Raw genomic sequence first — 22,146 nt, 5'->3', positions numbered from 1 at the left:
GCAACAGCCAAATATCACTTGAGAAACATCGAGAAACATTCACAGCCAGTTTTGCTGCGGGATGAACATGTGACCGACCTCTCGAACATGCACTAAAGTCCAAAACTGGCTGTGCTTGTTTTAATGTCTAAAATCCACTACCTACAATGGAATGACTTTTTCCTTTTTCTTTCTTTTTTTTTTTTAGGGGAGCAGCAGGGGAGGTGAGGGGGCATGTAAGGTTTATGTAAAAGCCAAGGCATGTGAAATGCTGGCCCAGGAGGCAAGTTCCTTCCAGCAGATTCCCTCCGTCAGAGTCACTCTCCAACGGGGCCGCACCGTGTGGGTCTTACTTGGAAGAAAGCAGCGTTTGGGGCCAACTGTGCCTCTGCTCAGCCCAACGCACCACTGTGTCAGGGTCTGTCCCCTTGTGTCCCCTCCAAGGCTGCAGATAAACGCAGCAACAAGACCTGGACATGTTTCATAGCACAACTGACTCAAAGATGACTTAAAAGACACCGTCTTCTAAGTGGAAATATATGGAGACATTAAAGTGAGGTGACATTTGTAAAACTATGTACACCTATGTGTGTTAGTACTCTGCTATCTTGTGAAGGCGAGACCCAGCCAGCATGCTTACTATAAATAACTGCCAACCAACCTTAATCTTAAGACGCCTAATTCACCCACAGTGAGAAAAAAGAGAAGAAGGAAATTTTAGTTTTTCTAAAGCTTTCTTCCTGCTCCCATTTTCAATATATTTTGTCTCATGCATCTGAAACATCATTTGGCAATTCTGTGCTGCTTCTCTGGGAGTAAATAAACCTTCTAGCGCAGAAAAGAGAAAAATAGAATATGACAAGGCCGCCCCTTAGTGGTAACTTGCTTACACACACGTGCACACAACCACCCCACAAACTACTTTTTTAGGCGCTATGAATTGCAGCTCTATTTAAATCTCCCCAGATATGGGACTCTTACACATTGGGTCTTAAATTTATGTTGTAAGATTTTAATTTAACTGTAACTCCGCTTAAAAATAGGAGTCTCTAATGTCCACATTTGTATCAGTAGTGATAGGCACCAAAAAACATATTTCATCATTATTTTTATTTAAAATATTTTTATTTTTTTATTTTTTTAAATATCTTATGTTTTTTTAAAGATTTTATTTATTTATTAGGGAAGGGAGAGAGAGAGAGAAACATCAATGTGCGGTTGCTGGGAGCCATGGCCTGCAACCTAGGCATGTGCCCTGACTGGGAATCGAACCTGCGATGCCTGGTTCGCAGCCCGTGCTCAATCCACTGAGCTACTCCAGCCAGGGCTATTTAAAATATTTTTAAGTAGTGATGACAAATCACTGTGAATTGCCTTTTAGTAAAAAAAATTATTTTATACTTATTTAAAATAATAGTAGCCCATCAACACCCTGTCCATGCAACTGCTGTAGAGAGAGACTCTATTCTGAGATTTATCACTGCTTCTTTGTTTGAAAACTAGAAAAATACTGCCTCACTTAAGTAAACTAAATGTCTGAAAATGTATAACAAATTTCTTAATGATTAACTCCTAAGTATAAATCTAATGAATAGTAATAAGAGTAAGGTTGGGCAGAATGATAATAAGAGGCAGGACAGAGAAAAACAAAATAAACATTTTCTTGTTCTTGTTAAAAAAGTAACTTTTTCTAGGGAGTCCTTTACAAGTGTAAACAAAAGTATATATTTTAATTAAAATTAGACAACAAACATGAGTGACATATTGTACTAAGTCTAACGTGTAGACAATAATGGAACTAGCTTGCCTGTCCTGGGGTAAGAGGTGGATTGACTCTCTGTGTTTATCTCCGCTATATCTACAAACACTTCACTATAACGAAGGGAAAGAAACTGTCTTTGAAAAGTTACTCACCCCCCAGGACAATGGGAATGGGCCTGAAGACAACAGGAGATGAAGCATCCCAGTAAGTGTTGGGAAGCTGGGAAGTAGACGGAGGGCCGTTCAGAGCAGGAGTCCTTGACCCATGTGAGTGAGGGCAAAGGGGTCCAAGGCACTGCCCAAGGGAGAAGGGAAGTAAAAACCTCAAAACCTGGAGTTTCCGTGCAGCCCCCAGGCCCCGCCCCACACCCACACAGGGCGGTACCAGCACACTGAGTTCTCCCGTCCCTGGCAGAAACACAGGTTTGTTTCCCAAAGAAACGGAGTGAGCGCAGACCAATGGAACGGGGCTGAACTCACAGGAAGTGGGTGAAATTCAGCTCAACATGGCTCTCTGCACCCCCTTCGTCCATGTCACTCCCAAAATGACAGCAGGCAGAGGGACAGAGCCTCAGGCAAGATATCAGAGGTGCACTCTCAGGGAACAGTTTAATGATGTTGGGGCTCTTCAGAGGAAAAGCTGGTTCATGACCTAATGTAGCCCACCCCATGACAGCCTTAACTGGGGCTCACAGAGCTCCCAAGAGCCTTTATTTAGTGTCTTCCTTCTACGTATTAAGGCCAGCCCCAGATCAACAGACATCTGAAGAAATTCTCCAGCAGGAAACAGAGATCAAACTAAACAGGAAAAAAAGAGAGAGAGAAAAGATAGGCCTAGAAAATGTAGAGACAATGCAAGTTGCTGAAAAAAGTCTCTATTATCTTGAATAAATGCAGGATTTCATGAGCATGAAATAAAAAATAGATAAAAGTTGGAGGGATTAAAATGATCATCAAAACTAAATATTCAATAGAAACACTAAAAAACAAAGTTTTAGAAATAACTCTAAAGTAGAACAAAGATAAAGTGAGCTAAAAAGTGAGACTTATTTTAAGAATTAACAGACGATTGAGTATAAAGATCTAAGACTAAAAGGACTTCTAGAAAAGGAAACAGGAAAGCGGAGGAGAGAAACGTAGTGAAGAAACCACGCAGGAAGATTTCCCAGAACTGAGGTTTTGAGTCTCCAGATTGAAAAGCCACCTAGACACGTTGAATGAAAAGACACATTCCACAGAACTGAATGAAAAAAGATCCATCCAAAGTAGGGGATAAAGTAAACATCCTGAAAGTTTCCCCCCAAAATAAAACAGCTCCTGTATCAAGCAATGGGAATCAGAAGAGATTTCCCAACAGCAAAAGTGGGTGACAGGTGATTAATGTAACACCTGAAAAATTGGAAAGATAACGAGTTTCCTCTGAGAATACTACACCTAGCCAAACTACCAATAAAGTGTGAAGGTCTCATAAAAATATGTTGTGACAGGGAAGCATCCAAAAATTAGAACTTCCAACGGACACTTTCTTAGGCAAGTACTGGAAGATACATTTCAGCAAAACAGAGCAGTTAAAGAAGCAAAAGGCATAGGATATAAGAAGCAGAGATGCCAATCAGAGAAGAGCAACTGAAACTTCCAGGACAGCGGCTGAGTAGCGGACTAAATGCAAATCCGGTCCACACGGCAGCAAGTAGCAACGGGAACTGGTTGTCCCAGAAAACAAAATTGAGAATAACTGTCACATTTGACCATGTATAAATAGTACAGAGAGGGCTTTCATAACGCCTTTGGAATATTTGGCAAGAAGAATTAATAGCTACATTTTAAAAAGCTAGGAAAATAAACAACAAAAGGCGACTGTTAACTCTAAGAAAAACAAAAAGGTCTATGAGAATGGAAAGGTAATCAACATGGAATGATTATTACACAGCAGTAATGATGAGAACACAGAATATTTACTTAAACCCAAACTGTGCTATAAATATATTGGCAGGATGGTAGGTGGGAAAGAAAAGGAAACAGGAAAACTAAATCTTCAACTGTCACAATGAGAAGTCAAGTACCAGAAAAAAAAGCTAAGAAGAAAAGTGGTTTTAGGGACTAAGAACTAGGAATTGCATAGGGGAAAGCTTTTCTTTATAAGCCTTTTACCACTGTCTTATTTTGTAACCTACTTTGGTGTGTAGTCCTGATAAAAGAAAATAAATATAAAAATGAATTAAAACTAAGTTGAGGAAAAAAAAAAGAAATCAGGCTACTGCAATAATAAATTAATCTCAGTGCATTTAAATGTAACCCGGGAAAATGATGGCAGGCAATTTTAGTAAGAAAATAAAATGCAGGATTAGCTGTCACTACAGAAATACGGCTAGAATAGCCACCTAAGAAGGATTAAACAGATTTTTTTCTTGAATACCTATCACATGCCACAGAGAACAAATCTTTCGATAGCTATTTAATAGTACATATCTGTGTGTGTGTGCATACATATATATACAAGTACATATATTATTTCCCATGAAATTTAAATGTGCAATTTATAGTAATCCTTATTAATTTATAAATTGAAATACCTACATGTATATAAACAGTAAAAATTCTTAAGGAAACACATGTCTATTTTATAAAAAGACAAATAAAAAGCTTATGGTAAACAAAATTATAATTAGTTTCAAATGACTAAATAAATGTATGTCCAAGATGCAGATGCCCAATGATTTGGTCTCATTTTATATCTCACAAAGCACGTGCTTAAAATATTTCCAAGTAATTTCGCCTTGAAGGTTATCGCCAGAGTGTCCATTTCAGCTTGCTTTTCCTTTTCTAAATTAATATCGGGTTTCCACTCGCAAAACCCCGGACAGTAAGTCTAGCAGTTGTTGTTGAAGACGTGGTTCTGGTGAGTGTGCACTTTTAGGCTTGTCCTCACGAGGAAGCAGAGTCCTCTAACACTGAGAGACCCGCCTTCCACGTGCTGCCATCTCTCTCTCTCACCTGTGCTGCCATTTCTCTCTCTCACACCTATGCTGCCATCTATCTCTCACACCTGTGCTGCCATCTCTCTCACACCTGTGCTGCCATCTATCTCTCACACCTGTGCTGCCATCTATCTCTCACACCTGTGCTGCCATCTATCTCTCACACCTGTGCTACCATCTCTCTCACACCTGTGCTGCCATCTATCTCTCACACCTGTGCTGCCATCTCTCTCTCACACCTGTGATGGTTAGGGCAGTGGCCTCCCCAGCTGGATGCTACAACAATCCACCAGGGGGAGGAAAAAATAGGAAAATCTTTACCTTGATTTTTTAATGTACCCCTTTACGTTTTATTTCCATGCACTACAGAATAATTGTACAGTGATATATGTATAGAATTTACTAATCAGCATACATATCGTGGCAGTGCATTATCAAAAAAATTTCCTGATGAAATGTCATGGTCAAAAGCATTTGGAGCCACTGATGTAGCGACGGCTCCCGACTTCTGGTTGGGGAACTATCAATAGTCCATGAGAGTAACACAAGTGTTCGTGAAACACGGCAACGTTGAAATGCAAGCGGCTGGGTTTTTCACAGCCCTCGATAAATACATTGGTCACCCATATGGTACAGACTGTGTTAAAATTGCTTAAAATTACAGGCTCGCATGGTGGTCATAAAAGCTCTTGTTGATGATGCAATGTTCTACAGAAAGGAAATACCAAGAGACCATTGGTTTAGGAATTACATTCTCAAGCCTCCTGAGGGTGCTCGATTCTCTCATATGGGCAACATCCAACTCAGCAGTAGCTACTAGTCACATAGGGATGTCGACGTAACTACAGTGTAATAGAATGTGAGATGCGCATCCTCAGTCGCCTCAGCCACATTCCAGTGTCCAAGAGTCACAGGTGGCTGGTGGCTACCACCATGGACAGTACAGAGAGAGGACACTCTCATCAGTGCAGTTAAATTCTATGGGACAGCTCTGCTCTAAAATAACATTCAGAAATTCTCAAAAGCTGTAAGACTGTCATACTCACTAACTGTCACTTTGTCCTTATCGCCCAACATGATGTTGTTCGGCGTCAGGTCCCTGTGGACGATCCTCTTCTCCTTGTGTAAGTACCGAAGGGCTAAGCACAGCTGCGAACAGCAAAGAAGAAACAAATTTCATTTCTCCCAACATATGCACCACCACTGACAGCTACTATGCATGCCTCCAAGGCATCCACTTGGATCATCACTGTTTTATAGAAAATCTCAGTGAAAATAAAAGTGTACCTGGATAAATATTTTCCATAGTCTTTCTTCGGTAAAATGAAGTTGTTTCTCCTTCAAAGAACTGAAATGCTCTCCGAGAGGGGCCCCTTCTATAAGCTCCATAACTATATACAACCTATCATCTATGTAGAACAAAAACAAACAAAAAAAGGTCATAAAAATGTAAGCTCAATAAAGACATTTCGCAAACACTTAGGATGAGAATATGAGCTTCCTGATGGGTGTGCAGGGCACAGCACCAGAGTTACAGACGCATATTAAGATAGGATCCACTCAGCCACGAAGGGCGTGGGGGTGGGGTAGGGGGCCGTGGGGCCCCTGGAGCCCAGCAACAATCTCTCCCAGCGACAGGCCGTCTCCTAACACAAGTTTACACCAGCAAATATCATTTTCCATGTAGGCTGTGATGTGGGATGGTTGAAGGTGCCAGAGAGAACAAGCCAATGATCCCAAGTCATGGGGGGTTTTCTGAAGAACATGTAAACCCACCTTTCCTCTCAATCGCCTAATATTGACCTTTAAATCAAGTCAGCCATTCAGAAAACTGCCTTTTAAAATGCACTGTTTTGTAGTCTCTTAGATTTACTTTTCAGATTTTTGCAATAGAACCACGCAATGAATGGCAGACCTGAAACACTGCCCGGGACAGACGTTTCCGTACTGCCCCTCTGCAGCAGAGAAAGCTGGGTTTCTCCTGGTTTCATCCGAGGGACACTAGAACCCTCACAGCTAATTGTGTTCGTCTCTTTGCTTTGGATGCTAAGAAACAAAGAAGTAAATTCTACTTCCTTGTTCCAAACCAAGATGAGACTGCTAACAATGGTACATAATATGTATCTGTTCTGGTGTTTTGGATGTGTGTAAAATGGGTATGTACACAACATTTACAAAGTCAAATCACACTATATGTGGTTCTGCACCTTACAGTTTTTTCCTTCAACATCCTCACAAGTCTGTGTACACAGACCCATGCCGTTCTTTCTGCTGGTTACGTAATATTCCACAATACACATGGATCACAACTTATGTAATCATTCTCCCAAGGACAATCATCTATATTGTTTCCAATTTTTCATAATCCCAAGATATATTTTTATATGTACTACCCTTACACCTCTAAGCTTCATTTTTACTTTTCTCACATTTTATGTATTTTTAAGCTACTTTCATTTTTTTGGAAGAAACTAGGATATAAAAAAACTTTTTTTTTTGCTTTAATTTTTAACTATGACAAGTTGTGCCACTTCAGTACAAGGTAGAAGCCCACATAGATCTCTTTATTATAGGATACGCAGTAAATTACACAAAAGTATTCTAAGATCAAGAACCCAAGGGCACACGATTTGCAGGAGACTTGCAGCGCTGAGCTCCCCTGAGTCGTCAGCGGAAAGCGGTGGGTAACGTCACAGCGCCTCCGCCTCCAAGTACACCGGCTGGCTTCACTGGAGTAACTCGAGAGGGGCCATGAGGAAACCCCCAACTTTGCCTTCTATTTCTTAAATCTTCCTTCAAAAAGAGGTTTACTTTGAAAGTTTATATGTGACGTACGTCATTAAGACTTGTCAATACTTATATCACTTCAGTCAGAAGTCCCACACTGTTTTAAACAATGGACTGTTTTGGCTTTATCTCAACGTTTGGATTCAGCATTCCATCACCCTTGCAAAGCCTGCTAGCCTGCAGAGTCAGTCAGGGCTCCATCGCCACCTTGTGGCAATTACTGGAACTTCAGGCGAAAGAAATCAAAGACCTAGCCCACTCGCAATTTATTTGGAGGCGAAAAAAGTCATCCGATTCAACAAAAACAACTTTTTATTTTTTTCCTAAAAAATAGCTATCCTTAAGTTTTCTTCTCTCCTGATTCTAAGTGATTTTTATGTGTATGAAAATAGATATAACTATTATTCTGATTTGTTCACCCGGTGTCCCTCCCGTGGGAGTCTAGGTATTTTATACACATCTTTAGCGCATTGATTATCTCGCTGTTCCACCGATCGGGAAAGCCATGCACTAGATGGTCGCCTGCCACAGAAACAGCAAAATAAGTAAAGAAAATAGATGGCTAAGCTTATTTTTGACATTCAAATATACAAGAGTCACAAAGATACACTGCTCTAATTAAAGATATCATGAAACTCGTACTCACTCTCCAGAAAAGTTTTGTGATAGCGCACAACATTGGGATGGTAAAGCTACGAGAAAATAGGAAACAAACGTTACACGCCTTCAAAATGCAAACTGTTTTTACAAATAAAGTAGTTGGACTTCATATTTGAAAACAACAAGGAAAAAGTATTGCGTTTTGTATTTATAAAACCAAGCATTTTAAGTTATCACCTAATTTACATTTTTCCATGATTCTTTTTATTTGCTACTTACAAAACTAATCTGAAAATAGCAATTTCCTCTATAGTCTTATCAAATAGAATTAAAAACCGATTGTGCCTTATCACCAAATGTAACTAAAACTGAGAATCGTAGAACTAGAGGGAACCGGAAGAACCCCTCCAGCCCTCCCCACCCCACCCCCACACGCAGACTGAAGAGAGGAGAAAACAAAAAGTTAACAACTAGGTCAAATACATTCATTCTTGCTCTTCACCTCTCTTCGCCACTTAAATATTGATATTTACATGCACTGTTTATGTCTGCTTACACTGTTTGTGTCTTTTTATGCTCCCCACAATGATTAATATGAAACAGAAATAAGAGTTATTGACTCCATTTAAATCTTAATAACTGACAAGGACTTCCTTCTTGACCAGACTTTCCTCGGGCTTCCCTGGGCCCTCTTTCTGACCGGCCTCCTCCTCGGCCGGCTGAGGCTTCTCCCGACTCTTGCTATCCAATCAAGCTCCTCCTGACCTCCATCCTCATCCTTACTGTCTAGTCAAGTCTCTCTTTCCTCAACCTTGATACTAATCAAGTTCGTCTTAGTGACTTTCCACCCTCTGACCCCTCACCCCACCTTCTGCTGCAACTCCCCAGCTAACCCCCTGCCTCGGGAGTCGACCCCTATAGCCGTGGTCCATTTCAAAGTTCTCGTCACAAGGAAAACAAAAATGGTAACTAGGTGATGGATATTAACTAGACTTACTGTGGTGATTATTTCACAATACATACAAATATTGAATCGTTATGTTGTACATCTGAAACTCATATAATGCTATAAGTCAATTATATATATATCTCAATTTTTTAATGTATCCAGTACAATATCTCTTTGACACAGTTTATCTCAGGATGTGTCACAAAAATTCTACTTTTTAAAAAAAAGTCATTTTCTACAAGAATACTCAAATTTTTATAGTTTTTTAATTTATAATTTGAGTTTCAAGGTAAATTGAAATCTGTTTCATCTCAGAATAGTCGCCATTTCATCGATAAATGGCTTGCATCTCCTTTTGGCCTTTTTTGTTGTTGTTGTTTGTTTGTCTGTTAGAAGGGGCGTCTGTTAGCTCTTCACCAAAAATCTCGTGTCCAGCCCCTCCCTGGCAATAGAGGTGTAGCAGGACACGGCTTCCCAGTCAGAGGCTGCATCTCTCAGCCTTGCCAACAGCCAGGGGCGGGCCTGACACTCAGTCCGCACCACTGGAGTGGGAGAGAAACAGGCACACGCCTGCGTCTTCCTCTTCCCACCTTGGACGTGAACATGCCCCTGGCAGTCCCAGCCGTGCAGATGCAGGCCATGCCTTAGACAGCAGCAGAGCAATAGCTCAGAAAGAGCGGCCTCCCTGAGAGTCTGTGTGGCACAGAGGACTTGGCCCACCAAACAACATCCGCTTTAGGATTCTTACAAGAAAGAGAAGTGGCCCACTGCCTTGTGAGCCTCTTTGTTACTGCAGCTTAATCTTAACCTTAACAAATACACTCTTCCATCCTAGCCCCACTTCTGTCACCTCTGTCTGTCACTGCCTCATCTGTACAGGCCCCCACGTCACTGTCCTCTCCATGGGTTCCTTCTCTGGGGCGAGAGCACAGCTGTGCAATTTTAAGTTACCTCAAAGCAGATGCCTCCAGCGCGGCCCCACCCTGACACTTTCTGTTCCTGGGAAATGGGCCACAAAGTAGCCTCTCCCTCATCAACCAGCAAGTGGCCGGCAGATTTTAAACAATACGAAGGCAGGGAAGCAATCAGAACCACACCCTGTAGACCTAGCTCACCGGCCAGGACTACCTTTGGATTTCAGTTCAAAGGAAGACACCAGACCAGCTTAGGACAAAGCCCCATTCCAGCCTGTGTTATAATGAAACAGCACACTGCCACAGGTTGGGTTATCCTAAGCTTGAGAAAACTCAATTTTTAAAAAGTCTAATCTATTAACTACGTAAAAGTCAACTATAAAATAAGCTACTGAGGATAGTAGTTATTATCATTTAGAAATTGGAGTAAAACTGTAATTCCGGTGCATTCATACCCGCAATGACCTTTATGTCCCAGCACGGGAGCTGTGCCAGTACAGCTAGAGCAGAGCGAGGCACAGTGAGGTTGGTGGCTCTCCGCAGCAGTGACAAGTGAACAGTGTCCGTAACGAATGTATGAGAAAGGAAAGCGGAGAAAGAAACCAACGTGTTCTTGGATCACAAAACGAAATCCCATATCTCCTCTGACATGTTTATTTTTCTCCCCAAACAAACCTTCATAATGATAATTAAGTTGTTATACTATGACAGAATAGTCTGCCTATGCTAATAAATAATAACCCATCTGGAAAATCCTCGTTTTAGATTTAATAAGCCATATTTGAGGAATGTTAACAGCTTGGTTCCACTTGACAAAAGTCAGGGAACTCTTAGTCATATTCTGATGCATGTAACTTAGTAACCAAATATTCTACAATATAACAACAGGAAATGGATATGCTTCCAAAGAAGAGGAGAATTTCTCATGTAAGAGTCACCCCGTGCTGTCAACTCTGTGGTGCTGCACCCCTTTGCCCTGGCACAGACTCCAGAAAGTGCTCCTGTGGTTCAAGGTCAAGCTTTAGGAAAACAAGCTGGCTAAAATATCACTGCCTTAATATCGATGATTTCACACAGAAACAGTTCTTAACGATCATGGGCACGGTTAGCAGAAGAACTCTACTTCTTTTTGATGACATTTGTTTAAGGGAAACACCTTCATAAACAAGAAAAAACATTTACCTGCTCTTTAATTATGGTTAATTCAGAAACAATGTTCTTCACACTGCTGTCCCGGTCTTTTTTATCCTTTCCAAATGCCGGGTTATGTAAGTTGACCTCTTTCATTGCTAAGAGATTTTGACCACTACGCTTTCTAACCTAATAAGGAAAAAAAAAAAAAAGAAGAAGAAATGAGGTGGAGGCAGAGAAAGGAAGAAAGAGATACATGAATAAGGTCACATGATTAAAGCAAGTCATTTAAATAAGTCAGGGAACTTTTAAACTTCTATCTGTGTTTACACTAAGCTCAGCTTTATAAAACTGGTATTTCCTGGGTCCATCTGCAATATTCAATAGGCTTTTACTGTGCAAACACAGAATCAACGGTGTGAATGTGGAGAAGGTATTATGCAGTGGGACAAGTCATTTTGACTATTTTTTGTGTGAGAGATTAATGACAAATGACGCCTTTCTTCAAGTCAGTGATAAATTTCTAGAGCTGACAGTTAAGATAAGACAACATTGATGCAGCTATATGGTGATAAAAAACAATCATTCTAATTTTTATATCTATTTTCCATTACTTTTCCATGAGAGGGATCCGCTCAACTGCGGGTGGGTATGCAAGCGGGATGCCTGGTGTGCTTGGGGCCACAGGAAGTGGCCCCCCCAGCAAAGTCACCTTGTAAACACAGCCGAAAGCTCCACTTCCGAGATGATCCAAAATTGCATAGTTGCCTATATATTTCGAAGGGGCTTTATTCTGATTAATGCTTTCAATATTTTCAGCAATTTGCTTCAGTTCGTCTTCCTAACCATAAGAAAAAAAAAAAGAAAATGGGTTGCTATGATAAATTCCATCCCGACCGCAAAGCGGCCTGCCAAAATTTAACACTCAAGACTCACCGCTAATAAATTGAACTTGGAGACCAATTCTTCATAAGCACTGATGTCACGCACATAATGTCCTATATCGATGAAGATCTCAAACAGGTCAGTGGGGAAAAGTCTATGGGGAAAAACACACACATATACTTCATGCAGGATTTGGAAACTGCTGGTCATTCCTTCCATTTTAGATCTAGCTCATTCACAGATTAATTACACAACATTAACTTCCTTAAGTTATCGACAGAGTCGGGGGAAGTAATACTCACCAGAATATCTTGCAAAAGTGAACTAAAGCTACAGTTTGTGAGGTAAGGGAAAAACAAATGCAAAGCTCTAGAGGTCTGCCGTACAGCATCCTGCTTATAGTCAACAGCGCTGTGTCGTACAATTAAATATTTGTTAAGAGGGTATATCTCATGGTATGTGATCTTTACTACAATAAAAAATAAATATGAGCCCTGGCTGGTGTAGCTCAGTGGACTGAGTGCTGGCCTGCGAACCAAAGGGTCACCAGTTCGATTCCCAGTCAGGGCACATGCCTAGGTTGCAGGCCTGGTCCTCAGTAGGGGGCATGTGAGAGGCAACCACACATTGATGCTTCTCTCCCTCTCTTTCTCCCTCCCCTCCCCTCTCTAAAGTAAATAAATATAATCTTTTAAAAAATAAATAAATATGAAACAGATTATACAAATACTTTATTTGTAAGATATTTGGGGGCATAGGTATTAAACATGTTACTAGGGAATGTTTACTGAGCGTTTATTGAGTATTGAGCACTTTAATAAATGCCATTTGAGTCAGTCCTCTCATTAACCCTAACAGGTGAATATTAACCTAATCTTAATGTTTTATGAAAATAAAATAATACAGGTAAAGGAGAAAAATGGAGGATCCTGCATCATTTCCAAGGTACTGGCTTCAGGGCTTACTAAAATCTTTAAGTCCACTTAAAATGGATAATTTAGGGCCTTGAAGTGAAAGATTTTAAGGAAGAACTAATTTCATGTCCTTTTCTTCCCCTAAATTCAAGCATCATATAGAAATAAAGTAACAACATTAAATGCTCCATGATTCTGAAAAATGATGTTACATTAAGTCAAGGTTTTATTGCTGTTCTACCTTGTCAATAAAATTCCAGTAAGACCTTGGGCCTGTGATTTCGGCTGGCCTGCCCAACGAAGCAACACGCAGACCCCAACCAAGTGCAGGCAAGTAGCATCAGCTTCCCAAGGCGGTGATGTTCCGCCCTGCTCGCAAGCACCGCCTCCTCACCCAGTAACATCCGCCTGCTCCCCTTCTCATGAGCTCCTGCCCTATGGGAGCCATCCAGACAAAGCCTCTTCTTTCTGTACGTGAATATAAGTACCCCCGTACTCTGTGGTGTATAATGCGCATCCAAGTTTTTGTGGGCATTATACATGGGATTATTATACCCACTATTACACCATGGTATATAATCATTATACCCATGTATACTGTGCATCCTTATTTTTCCCTAAAAAATCTGGGAAAAAAAGTGTGCATGATACACAGCAAAATACAGTAGATCAACTTCGGAAGATGTGAATGGGCTAAAACAAGCACTTTTAAGATGTTACTGTCTAAAAAAGAGAAAGAAACTAAAACCAGAGCAGTCACATGTAATCAAGGAGAGCTGTAACGATATAGCGATTCCTGCTGTTTCATCCTTTTGCTCATTTTCGGCGCTGAGACAGCAAAGGGAGAGCTGGCTTCTGTCTGCGGACTCCGAGAGAGCCGAGGACGCGTGTTCTGCATGCTGACTCACTCCCCTCTGACTCTTTGCATCGCCCAAGTCAGCCATGCGGACACAGCCCGCTCTTGGGACGGCAGGTCAGTCAACGCTTCTCCAAGCTCATACCTTTTGAAGAGTGGTCTGTTCCTTTCCATACTGAAGAGAAACCTCAAGGCTCTGAAAGCGTAACACTGCAAACGAAAAGGATGTGTCATTCCCCAAAGGCAGCTCCAGAAATCAAAACATTTCAGGTTAGCATCGCCACGAAGTAAACACTGAGGTGGTGTCCTTGTGAGCGTGGCTGCCGATGCTTGTTTTTTAAAAAAGCATTTACGTTGCAGAAACGCTAGGGGCCCTGGCTCTGCTTCACGCAGTGCTTGTCATTAATGCCTTTCTGGAAAGTACACAACGAGCACAGAGACAAGAAATAAAATCCCTACGCTGAGAAAACCAAACGTCAGATGATTTCCAGGAGCTCGGGGTTTATTTTGTTTCTAGCCTGCTATGTATGCCTCAATATTTATATGGTTTCTGTGAGAAAATAAACACTAGGAACCATGACATATAAAAATAGCCACAGGCACACTGGACTCAAACTTGACAAATTGGTCTCTTGAGGAAAGAGTCTTAAGCGTTCCCCAAATAGAACAATCTACAGTAACTCCTGTGAACACTCAGAAAGAGGCCTGTGAGACTTTACTGGAGAGAAGTAAACTTCTGGCACGTTGCAGTGCTAAGAAAATAAAAGACAGCCCCCAGCCTGCCTCTGTACCTGCACAACAGGCTGCCACTGGGTGGCTGGGGCCTGCTGAATTCGAGTCTGGCACCGTCTCATAAAATCAGTGATCTGAGTATAGAAGAAGGGTCACCCACAGGATCGCCCAGAGAAGCCAGGCGGATGACAAAATGACATAAAGGAGCCTGGCGAGAGAGCAGTGGCGACTGTGAGAGAGAGGAGAATGCACGTGGGCCTTGAAAACCATTGAAACGTGAACTTTTAAAAACCCTCTGCTGTTCAGCAAAATGCACTACAGGATGGATTTCACTGTATCGGTGCCTCAGCAGAGTGTCACACACCTGTGAAAAAATCAGGTCCCACCCTGTGTTTTCATTTGTAACTCTCCAAAACCTGAGGCTACCAGCCCACAGATACCATCGAAAATTCTCTGCTGGGTTGGTCCATTATTCTGGGCAACAACTCTTAAATCAGGAGCAAAGGCCATTTCGTACTTGCTTTTCCAAATGACTTGGGGCGGGGGGGGGGGGGGGGGGGGGGGGAGATGAGCTGCAGCTACTGCACAGGCTCCTTTAAATCCGACTCTATCACTCCGATGTCTTCAAGAGGCCCCTGACGCCCACTGCTCAGAAAAGCGCACAGGACACTGCATGATGTGTCCCCTTCTCATCCACGAGGCCTCGCCTCCTGAAGCAGCCCCGCCCCCAACCACTCACCCCAGCCCCACTGAGCACCTGAGCACTCAGCTGCAAGCTCAGGCTCCCACACTTTGCACATGCGGCTCCTTCTGTGTGGAATGCCTTCCCACCCTGCAGTAGATGCCATCAGTGCCCCACACCCACCCCTTCATCCGTTCGTCAAGTCTTTTCTCAGCCATCCAGATCCATTTCACAGGCTGTCCCTTGTCAAAGCGCATTGTGAGTGACTGTGGTCCACGCATCGTTTTCCTCTTATCATTCTCTCATGTGCAAGCAATACGTGTGTTTTGAAAATAGAACTTACTGATAGGCACAGGAATATCTAAATAAAGTCACCAACTTCCCTCCCACAGAGAAAGCACTGTTAGGCCTTTTACCTTGTTTTCACAGCGCTGGCCCCCACGCCAGCCTCCCTTCCCCAGGTACCTTCCCTCACAGTCAGTGCAGGGACCGGCACCAGGCCAAAAATTCTAACCACCGTAGATTGCGTTATCAAAGCTTCTCCCGATTTCGGTAACTTGATATTGAAAAGGAATAGACATCTTTATTACCTGTAGTAGGTTAGTTTTTGCTGCATTCTTTTGTTTGTTCGGTAAAATTAATTTTGCTATTGTATATACACCATTTTCCTGGAAGAATAAAGGGGCACGTTACCAGTGACCAGTGACAATGCCATAGAGACACACGAGCATAGAGAATCAACTAAACACTCTCAAAAATGCATGTCATGTTATAGTCAGCATAATCTTGGAACTGTAAGTACATGTGGCAGGACAATGCTAAAAATGTCAGGGTGACTTTTACACACCAAAGACCAGAACCACAATCTTAAAATTTCAGTTGTCTTTAAAGAGTATAAATAATAAAGTGTATCAATTCAATGTGATTGAAATGCTTTAAAAACAGAGAAGGGGATAAAAAGTAACTCAAATACCTTTTTATCATTTATACATTACATTTTAAATATCTAATTATGAAAGAGAACTTCTCCATGTATAGCTTTTTCTGTAAATAATACATATAAGTTAATTATTATAGAAATAATTAAAAATAATAAGAGATTAAAGAAGAAAATGGCCCTGGCTGGTGTAGCTCAGTGGATTGAGCACAGGCTCATGAACCAAAGAGTCGCTGGTTCGATTCCCAGTCAGGGCACATGCCTGGATTGCGGGCCAGGTCCCCGTTAGGGGACACACAAGAGGCAACCACATATTGATGTTTCTCTCCCTCTCTTTCTCCTTCCCTTCCCCTCTCTCTAAAAATAAATAAATAAATAGTTCTTAAAAAAGAAAAAGAAAATGAATGTGTTTTCATGAAAACAGTCAACATCTTTCTAGACTTCTGCTAATACAAATATAAATCTAGAGGAATGAACAAAACTACGTTATTGCTACTTTTCTGTTATCTGTGAAAGGCATCATTTACTGACCTCTCCTACGTGTGGACATTTCTATTATAACTGAAGATCCTTCCCTGCCTTACCGCATTTAATCTTTTTAGCTATTCAGTGAGTTATTCTATAATTTTCCTATGTTATACATGATAAGACCAAAACTTAGAGAAACTGAGTCATTTTTTTTCAGGGGCCCAGCCAGCAAGTAATGGTAAAAGAAATTATTTTAACAGCATTTGCTTCCATGCCAGCCTCTGTCACCAGATATTTCTCCCTCGTAGTCAGTACAAGGACCAGTGCTAACCCCACAATTCTAAGAATCACAGATTATTTTATTAAATTTTTCCCCAGATTTCAGTTGTTCCACAAACTATCCCCTGATCTACTGAGCTTCTCCTTGGGACTCGAATTTTGGGTGACCTGATGCCTAACCAACTTTCATGTCCCTGTATGTACTTTGAAGTTGAAGTTGAATATATGAGGTCTGTCCAGATGGAACTACGTACTATGAAAAACAGACATTTACTGAAGAAGATACAAGAAACATTGTACATAGGACAATGATGCCTCAGTCCCCTTCAAAGTAGGCACCTTGGGACCTCATACAGTTCTCCCAATCGCCATCAGCTGCCCCACTGTAATTTCTTGAACTTCATGGACAGTCTGAAATCTCCTCTCTTTCAAAGGTGATTTTAGTTTTGGGAAAAGCCAGAAGTCACAGTGCCCAAAATCTTGGCTGTAGGGGTGCTGAGTCACCTGGATGATTTGATATTTCACAAAAAAAACACTGCAACAAGATGTGATGCGTGAACAGGTGCATAGTCATGATGAAGCTGCCAGTCGCCAGTTGCCTACAGCTGTGGCTTTCTGAACCATCTGAATAGTTTCTGCAGAGGAATGTTCCAGCTTAATGCAAAATTTGATACAGATCCGTTGCTCTACTCACTCAGTCATTTTGAATGAGGCAGCCACACAGTACACATGCTCACTCAATGGTGTCTACTGCCCCCACTGACTAGTACAGTGAGATTGTCATTGTTCACACATGCACGTTCCAGTCCTCTCTCCTTGGCTGCCAGGCTACATCAATGTCGTGCAAACCATTCCCATTACATTAACAGTGGCTGGACTTTTGCTGGACAGACCTCACATTGAACAAAAACAAAAGCTTTCTCTATAAAATTCAATAAGCAGAAAATAACTTTGATAACGGAAACCCATACAAGGGTTATACAGGTGTATATATTTATATACAGTGATGTACACAGTTGCAGAGTACACACTTGATGTACTCTTAAAGTGACTCCTTTCCTTAACTCATGGGATCCTATAATATATGCCCAGAATTAAAGCAAAGCAAACTAGCTTTTACAGAAAAGAACAAAAAATGAAAAAGTCTACCCAAAATGTAGGGAGCAAAATCATCAATTAACCACATGACAGTTCTTTTTAAGCCAAGCGAGCCAAAAGAAGAAGGACAAGAATATAAAATGGAAATCTACAAGTTAAAGAAGACAAATTAAACTATTTTAAAACCACATGATGGGATCCCGAAAGCGACGTTCTGGGATACAGAGTCGAGTGTGGGTATGGAACCCCGGGCGCTTACCTGAACCACCTGGTGGGCGTTGGTGTCGTTGAGCACCAGCTCGGTGAGGGCAGCACAGCAGGCTGGAATGAAAACCAGCAGAAGAACAGTCTGTCACCGCCGTGACTGCGGTATCGCACAGTTACAGTGATACTCTAACTCGAGGGGATTCTCTCAGCAGAGTCAGTGCCCCCAAAACATTAATGTTCCTCTGGCACAGCTCTGGGAGAAGGGAGACTGACTTTTAACAGCTTCTAACTCTCCTCTTCGTATAATGTGCATACAAGCACATATCACAGAAGCCTTTTATGAAGCACCTACTGCGCACCAGGAGCGCTGCACGCGCCTGGTTCATTGTAATCCCAGTGCCCTACATGTGCCTGCCACCTAGCAGGTGTGCAATGCATACATTTGCAATGGTTGAATAAATGAGTACTTCAAATACGTTATCCAAATTGACTCTTATATTCAGAGTATGTATGTACTAAGATCACCAATTTTACCGATGAGAAAACTGAGGTTCGGAGAGGTCATTTGCCGAGGTCACAGGACTAATAAGTGGAAGCAGCCAGGAGTCTAACCCCGGTCTGCCAGGCGTTGGGTCCCAAGCCCTGAGCACCACCCTTCATACTAGGAGCTCTTCGCAGCCACCGTGGCAGCCCCTGGGGGCACTCCATACCGAGCTGCCCCTTGTCCCACCGGAGGTATGCCGGATCCTAGAGCACAGAGCACCTAAGTAGGATAGTGCCATTGTATGGAGCCCTCGCCACCAGCCCTGCACTGTGACATAAGTTTACACCCTCCTGTGATTCTCACAACAGCCCTCACGATCACCAGCACCATTTCACACAAGCGAAACCGAGGCCTGGAGAGATTGAGAACGGCTGTCCGAGACCACATGGCCAATAGTGGTTGCAGCTGAAACTGAGACCCTACTCCTAATCCCCAATGCTGTTAATTTTTTATTGAGGTATAAAATGAGCTGTGTGGAGTAGGCATCTCTTAAGTGTACAGCGTGATGAGGCATTACATGTCTCTACACACCCTGTAACCACTGCCACTCCAGTGAATGCACAGGACGCTTCCAGCCTCCTGGGGCCTGTTGCACCCCCCCCCGCCCCCCCCGGAAATAACTTATCATTCCACGTGCGGCCAACCACCCTTCTGACCTCCGTCACCATCGGTCTCATCCACTCTTGTGGGAGGCCTAGCTCTGACTGCAGCCGGGTTAGACTGCCCCGGGGAGCCTTCCGAGAGGGGATCCCCAGTAAAAGTCTTTACACTGAGATGAGGGCTTTCAGAGGGAACCCACTGAGATGAGGCCTTTCAGAGGAACCGGGATGACAGTTCAAGCAGAGGGGACCCTATTGCCCTCACCTCAAAAACCTGCGAGGAAACAACTCCATTCTCCAGAGGAAAGAGTAGGAAGCAAAGAAAATTGGCCCCTTCTCCTCCCCGCTTTTTCTCCTCCCCCTGCCATGTCTGCTCATCCCCTCTTAGGTCCTGCAGGCCCACCTGCGCTTCTCCGTCCCTTCCCACAGGCCACTGCCGGGCACCCGACTCGGTCAGCAGCACCGCAGCCCCACTTGTCCCAGAGACCAGGTGCCCTTCTGCAGGCACAGGCCACCCCACTGTTCCAGACTGTGCCATACTGCCAAACACCGCACACGCGTGTTCCCGCTCCTGCTTTTGGGTGGCAATCCCACACAGGGAGCATCTCTGTCTTCCCTTCAGGAGCTCACGAGATGTGGGGGAGGCACTCTCTCGCTCCTGGTGGAATGGGTATGTGTATTGTAGGGTCTCCTGTAAGGAGAGTGCCCTAAGATCTAAAAGATGGTAGGAACCATGATGCTGGCTGCAGATCAAGGTGCATTCCCTAATCCAGCTTTGCCAGTAATAAAGCTAACATTCTGCTCTCTCTCTGTCTGACTTTTATGCGGACTTCTTGATGTGTTCAGAATGTGGAAGGGAGAAGACAGTTTGTGGCATCGTGAACCTGCAGGTCCAACACTGGTCCCAGCAAGTTTCGGGCATCCACATGGATTTGATGTCCCATTTTTTTAAACTTACAAGTTGTGCCTAATTAATATTATCATACCAATTTTATAACAGAGAATAATAAGGCAATATGATAAACAACATCAAATAGTAAGACATGACAGTGTGATATAAATACCTGCTTGAAGAGAGAAAGTGTTTTCTTGTATTTCCCGAGGGCTTAAATCCTCCGACAGATGGAGCTGCTGGATCCTGCCTGCCGCGTTTGCACTAGACAGGCTTCCGATGGAGGAGCGGTCGGAAACAAAGTTCCTGTCTCTGAAAAAGAAACGTTAATGCACAGATAGATTTGTCAGCTTTCCTTCCTGGTCAGTGTTTTCTGAGTTCTAAGGAGCCTTTGTTAAAAAAAAAAAAAAAAAAAAAAAAAGGAGGGAGAGAGGGAAAGAAAAAGGGGAGGGGAGGGGAGGGGAGGGGAGGGGAGGGGAGGGGAGGGGAGGGGAGGGGAGGGGAGGGGAGATCTTTGCCTCCCAGGGTCATGAAGTTTTCTGTTGTTATCTTTATTGTTTCACCTTCCAGTCCACCTAGAATTGATTTTCGTATATGGTGTGAGGTAGGACTCATGCCTTTCTTACTTTCTACCTTTTCTTTCTTTCTCTTTCTCTTTCTTTCTCTAAAATATGACTACTGAACTGACTCAGCACCGTTCATTGAAAAGACTGTCCTTCCCCCGTGTCCCACATGGCCGGCCACCTTTGTTTTTGAACTCCGTTCTGCTGCAGCTGATTCAACTGAATGCATCAAATCTTCATCGTTTTGCCTTCTTTTTCCATGAAATTTTAATCTGCATTTATTTTAGGGATGTTCTCTTTTATAATATCTTTGACTTTTTAAATTCCTTTGGTTTTATTCTCCAACTCATGGATGTCCTTTACCCTCATGTTGACACCCTGTCTTCTACTGGACAAATCTTTCATTTTCTAATTGTTCTTACTGTTTTGTCTTTCTCCTCTACATTATGCATAACTTTTTCAGACTTTCCCTTCTCTTCCCTAAGTCCAGTTCTAGCGAATCCATCAGATCTGTACATTATTAAGTCTGTCTTCTTCCCTAGCTCGGCAATCCCTCTTCTCCCCTTTTACTGTCCTCTCGTCTCATCTTCAGTCTGGCTTCATAGAGGCCATGTTCTCTTTAACATCTTTGATAAAATAAAGCATTTGTTTTTCTGTTTATTTAATGCAACGTCTTCTAAAATAGATTCTTTATGTCTTTTAGCTGCTTTGTTTCTTTTTGTTCTATATGGTCACCATTTTTTTTTCATTTATTTATTTTTATGGCAGCAGCCTGACTTGGATTTCTGTGCCTAACTACAATGTGGACAGAGTCACCCATGCCATCTCAGCCCACTGGTGGCCTTCCTGCATGGAGCGTGGGGAAGGGGATGGATCTGGGTCGGGGATAGTCACAACCACTGATCTTATCCGTCAACATAATTATGTTAAAACTTGAATTGAGAGATCACTCCACGTTACCAAAAGTACACAGCCCTTTGGAAACCACCTTTGCATTTGGGGCTGCGGGTGAATGGCCATGAGCAGGCTCCCCGGAAAGGGCCCTGCCCACAGCACCTGTTCACACTCGAGCCAGCAGACAACCTGGCAACCAACTCCCACCCCTCCAACCAGCTTGAGGCAGCTCAGGGGCAGACACCGGCTCTGAAAGGATATTGTTTATGCAGCTGGGGTAATAAATTCTCCCAGAACACCGAGACACATTTAACATAGCATAAGTGTCGACATCTATCATCTCCCCAGAAGAGTTTTTGAACATTGCACCACAGCAGGAGACTAGGAAAAGGCCTTGTTGGTTGTGAAGGGACTCTCTTCTGTCAAGGGTAGTTACGGCTTGAGCCAGAGAGGAAAAATGGGTCTTGGAATTAAACTCAATTCTGTCTGGTAAAAAA

At 42.6% G+C, this 22,146-nt stretch overlaps 1 protein-coding gene across 4 annotated transcripts in view; it reads right to left on the bottom strand.

Moving 5' to 3' along the window:
- Nucleotides 1-22,146, bottom strand: part of NEK10 (NIMA related kinase 10) — a 182,724-nt gene that overhangs the window by 103,483 nt on the left and 57,095 nt on the right. For all 4 annotated transcript variants that reach the window (XM_028518291.2, XM_028518292.2, XM_036030574.1 and 1 more), the window contains exons 13-22: nucleotides 20,365-20,504; nucleotides 18,210-18,271; nucleotides 15,759-15,836; nucleotides 13,900-13,964; nucleotides 12,036-12,138; nucleotides 11,812-11,940; nucleotides 11,151-11,288; nucleotides 8,152-8,197; nucleotides 6,006-6,127; nucleotides 5,765-5,867 (exon numbers count right to left, since the gene is read on the bottom strand). In XM_028518291.2, coding sequence (XP_028374092.1) covers nucleotides 5,765-5,867; nucleotides 6,006-6,127; nucleotides 8,152-8,197; nucleotides 11,151-11,288; nucleotides 11,812-11,940; nucleotides 12,036-12,138; nucleotides 13,900-13,964; nucleotides 15,759-15,836; nucleotides 18,210-18,271; nucleotides 20,365-20,504 — 986 coding nt within the window. The remainder of the gene's footprint in view (nucleotides 1-5,764; nucleotides 5,868-6,005; nucleotides 6,128-8,151; nucleotides 8,198-11,150; nucleotides 11,289-11,811; nucleotides 11,941-12,035; nucleotides 12,139-13,899; nucleotides 13,965-15,758; nucleotides 15,837-18,209; nucleotides 18,272-20,364; nucleotides 20,505-22,146) is intronic.

The sequence above is a fragment of the Phyllostomus discolor genome, chromosome 7, assembly GCF_004126475.2.
Source record: "Phyllostomus discolor isolate MPI-MPIP mPhyDis1 chromosome 7, mPhyDis1.pri.v3, whole genome shotgun sequence".
NCBI lineage: Eukaryota > Metazoa > Chordata > Mammalia > Chiroptera > Phyllostomidae > Phyllostomus > Phyllostomus discolor.
The sequence above is the reverse complement of the archived record's forward strand: the minus strand, read 5'-3'. Positions and strand labels throughout refer to the sequence as shown.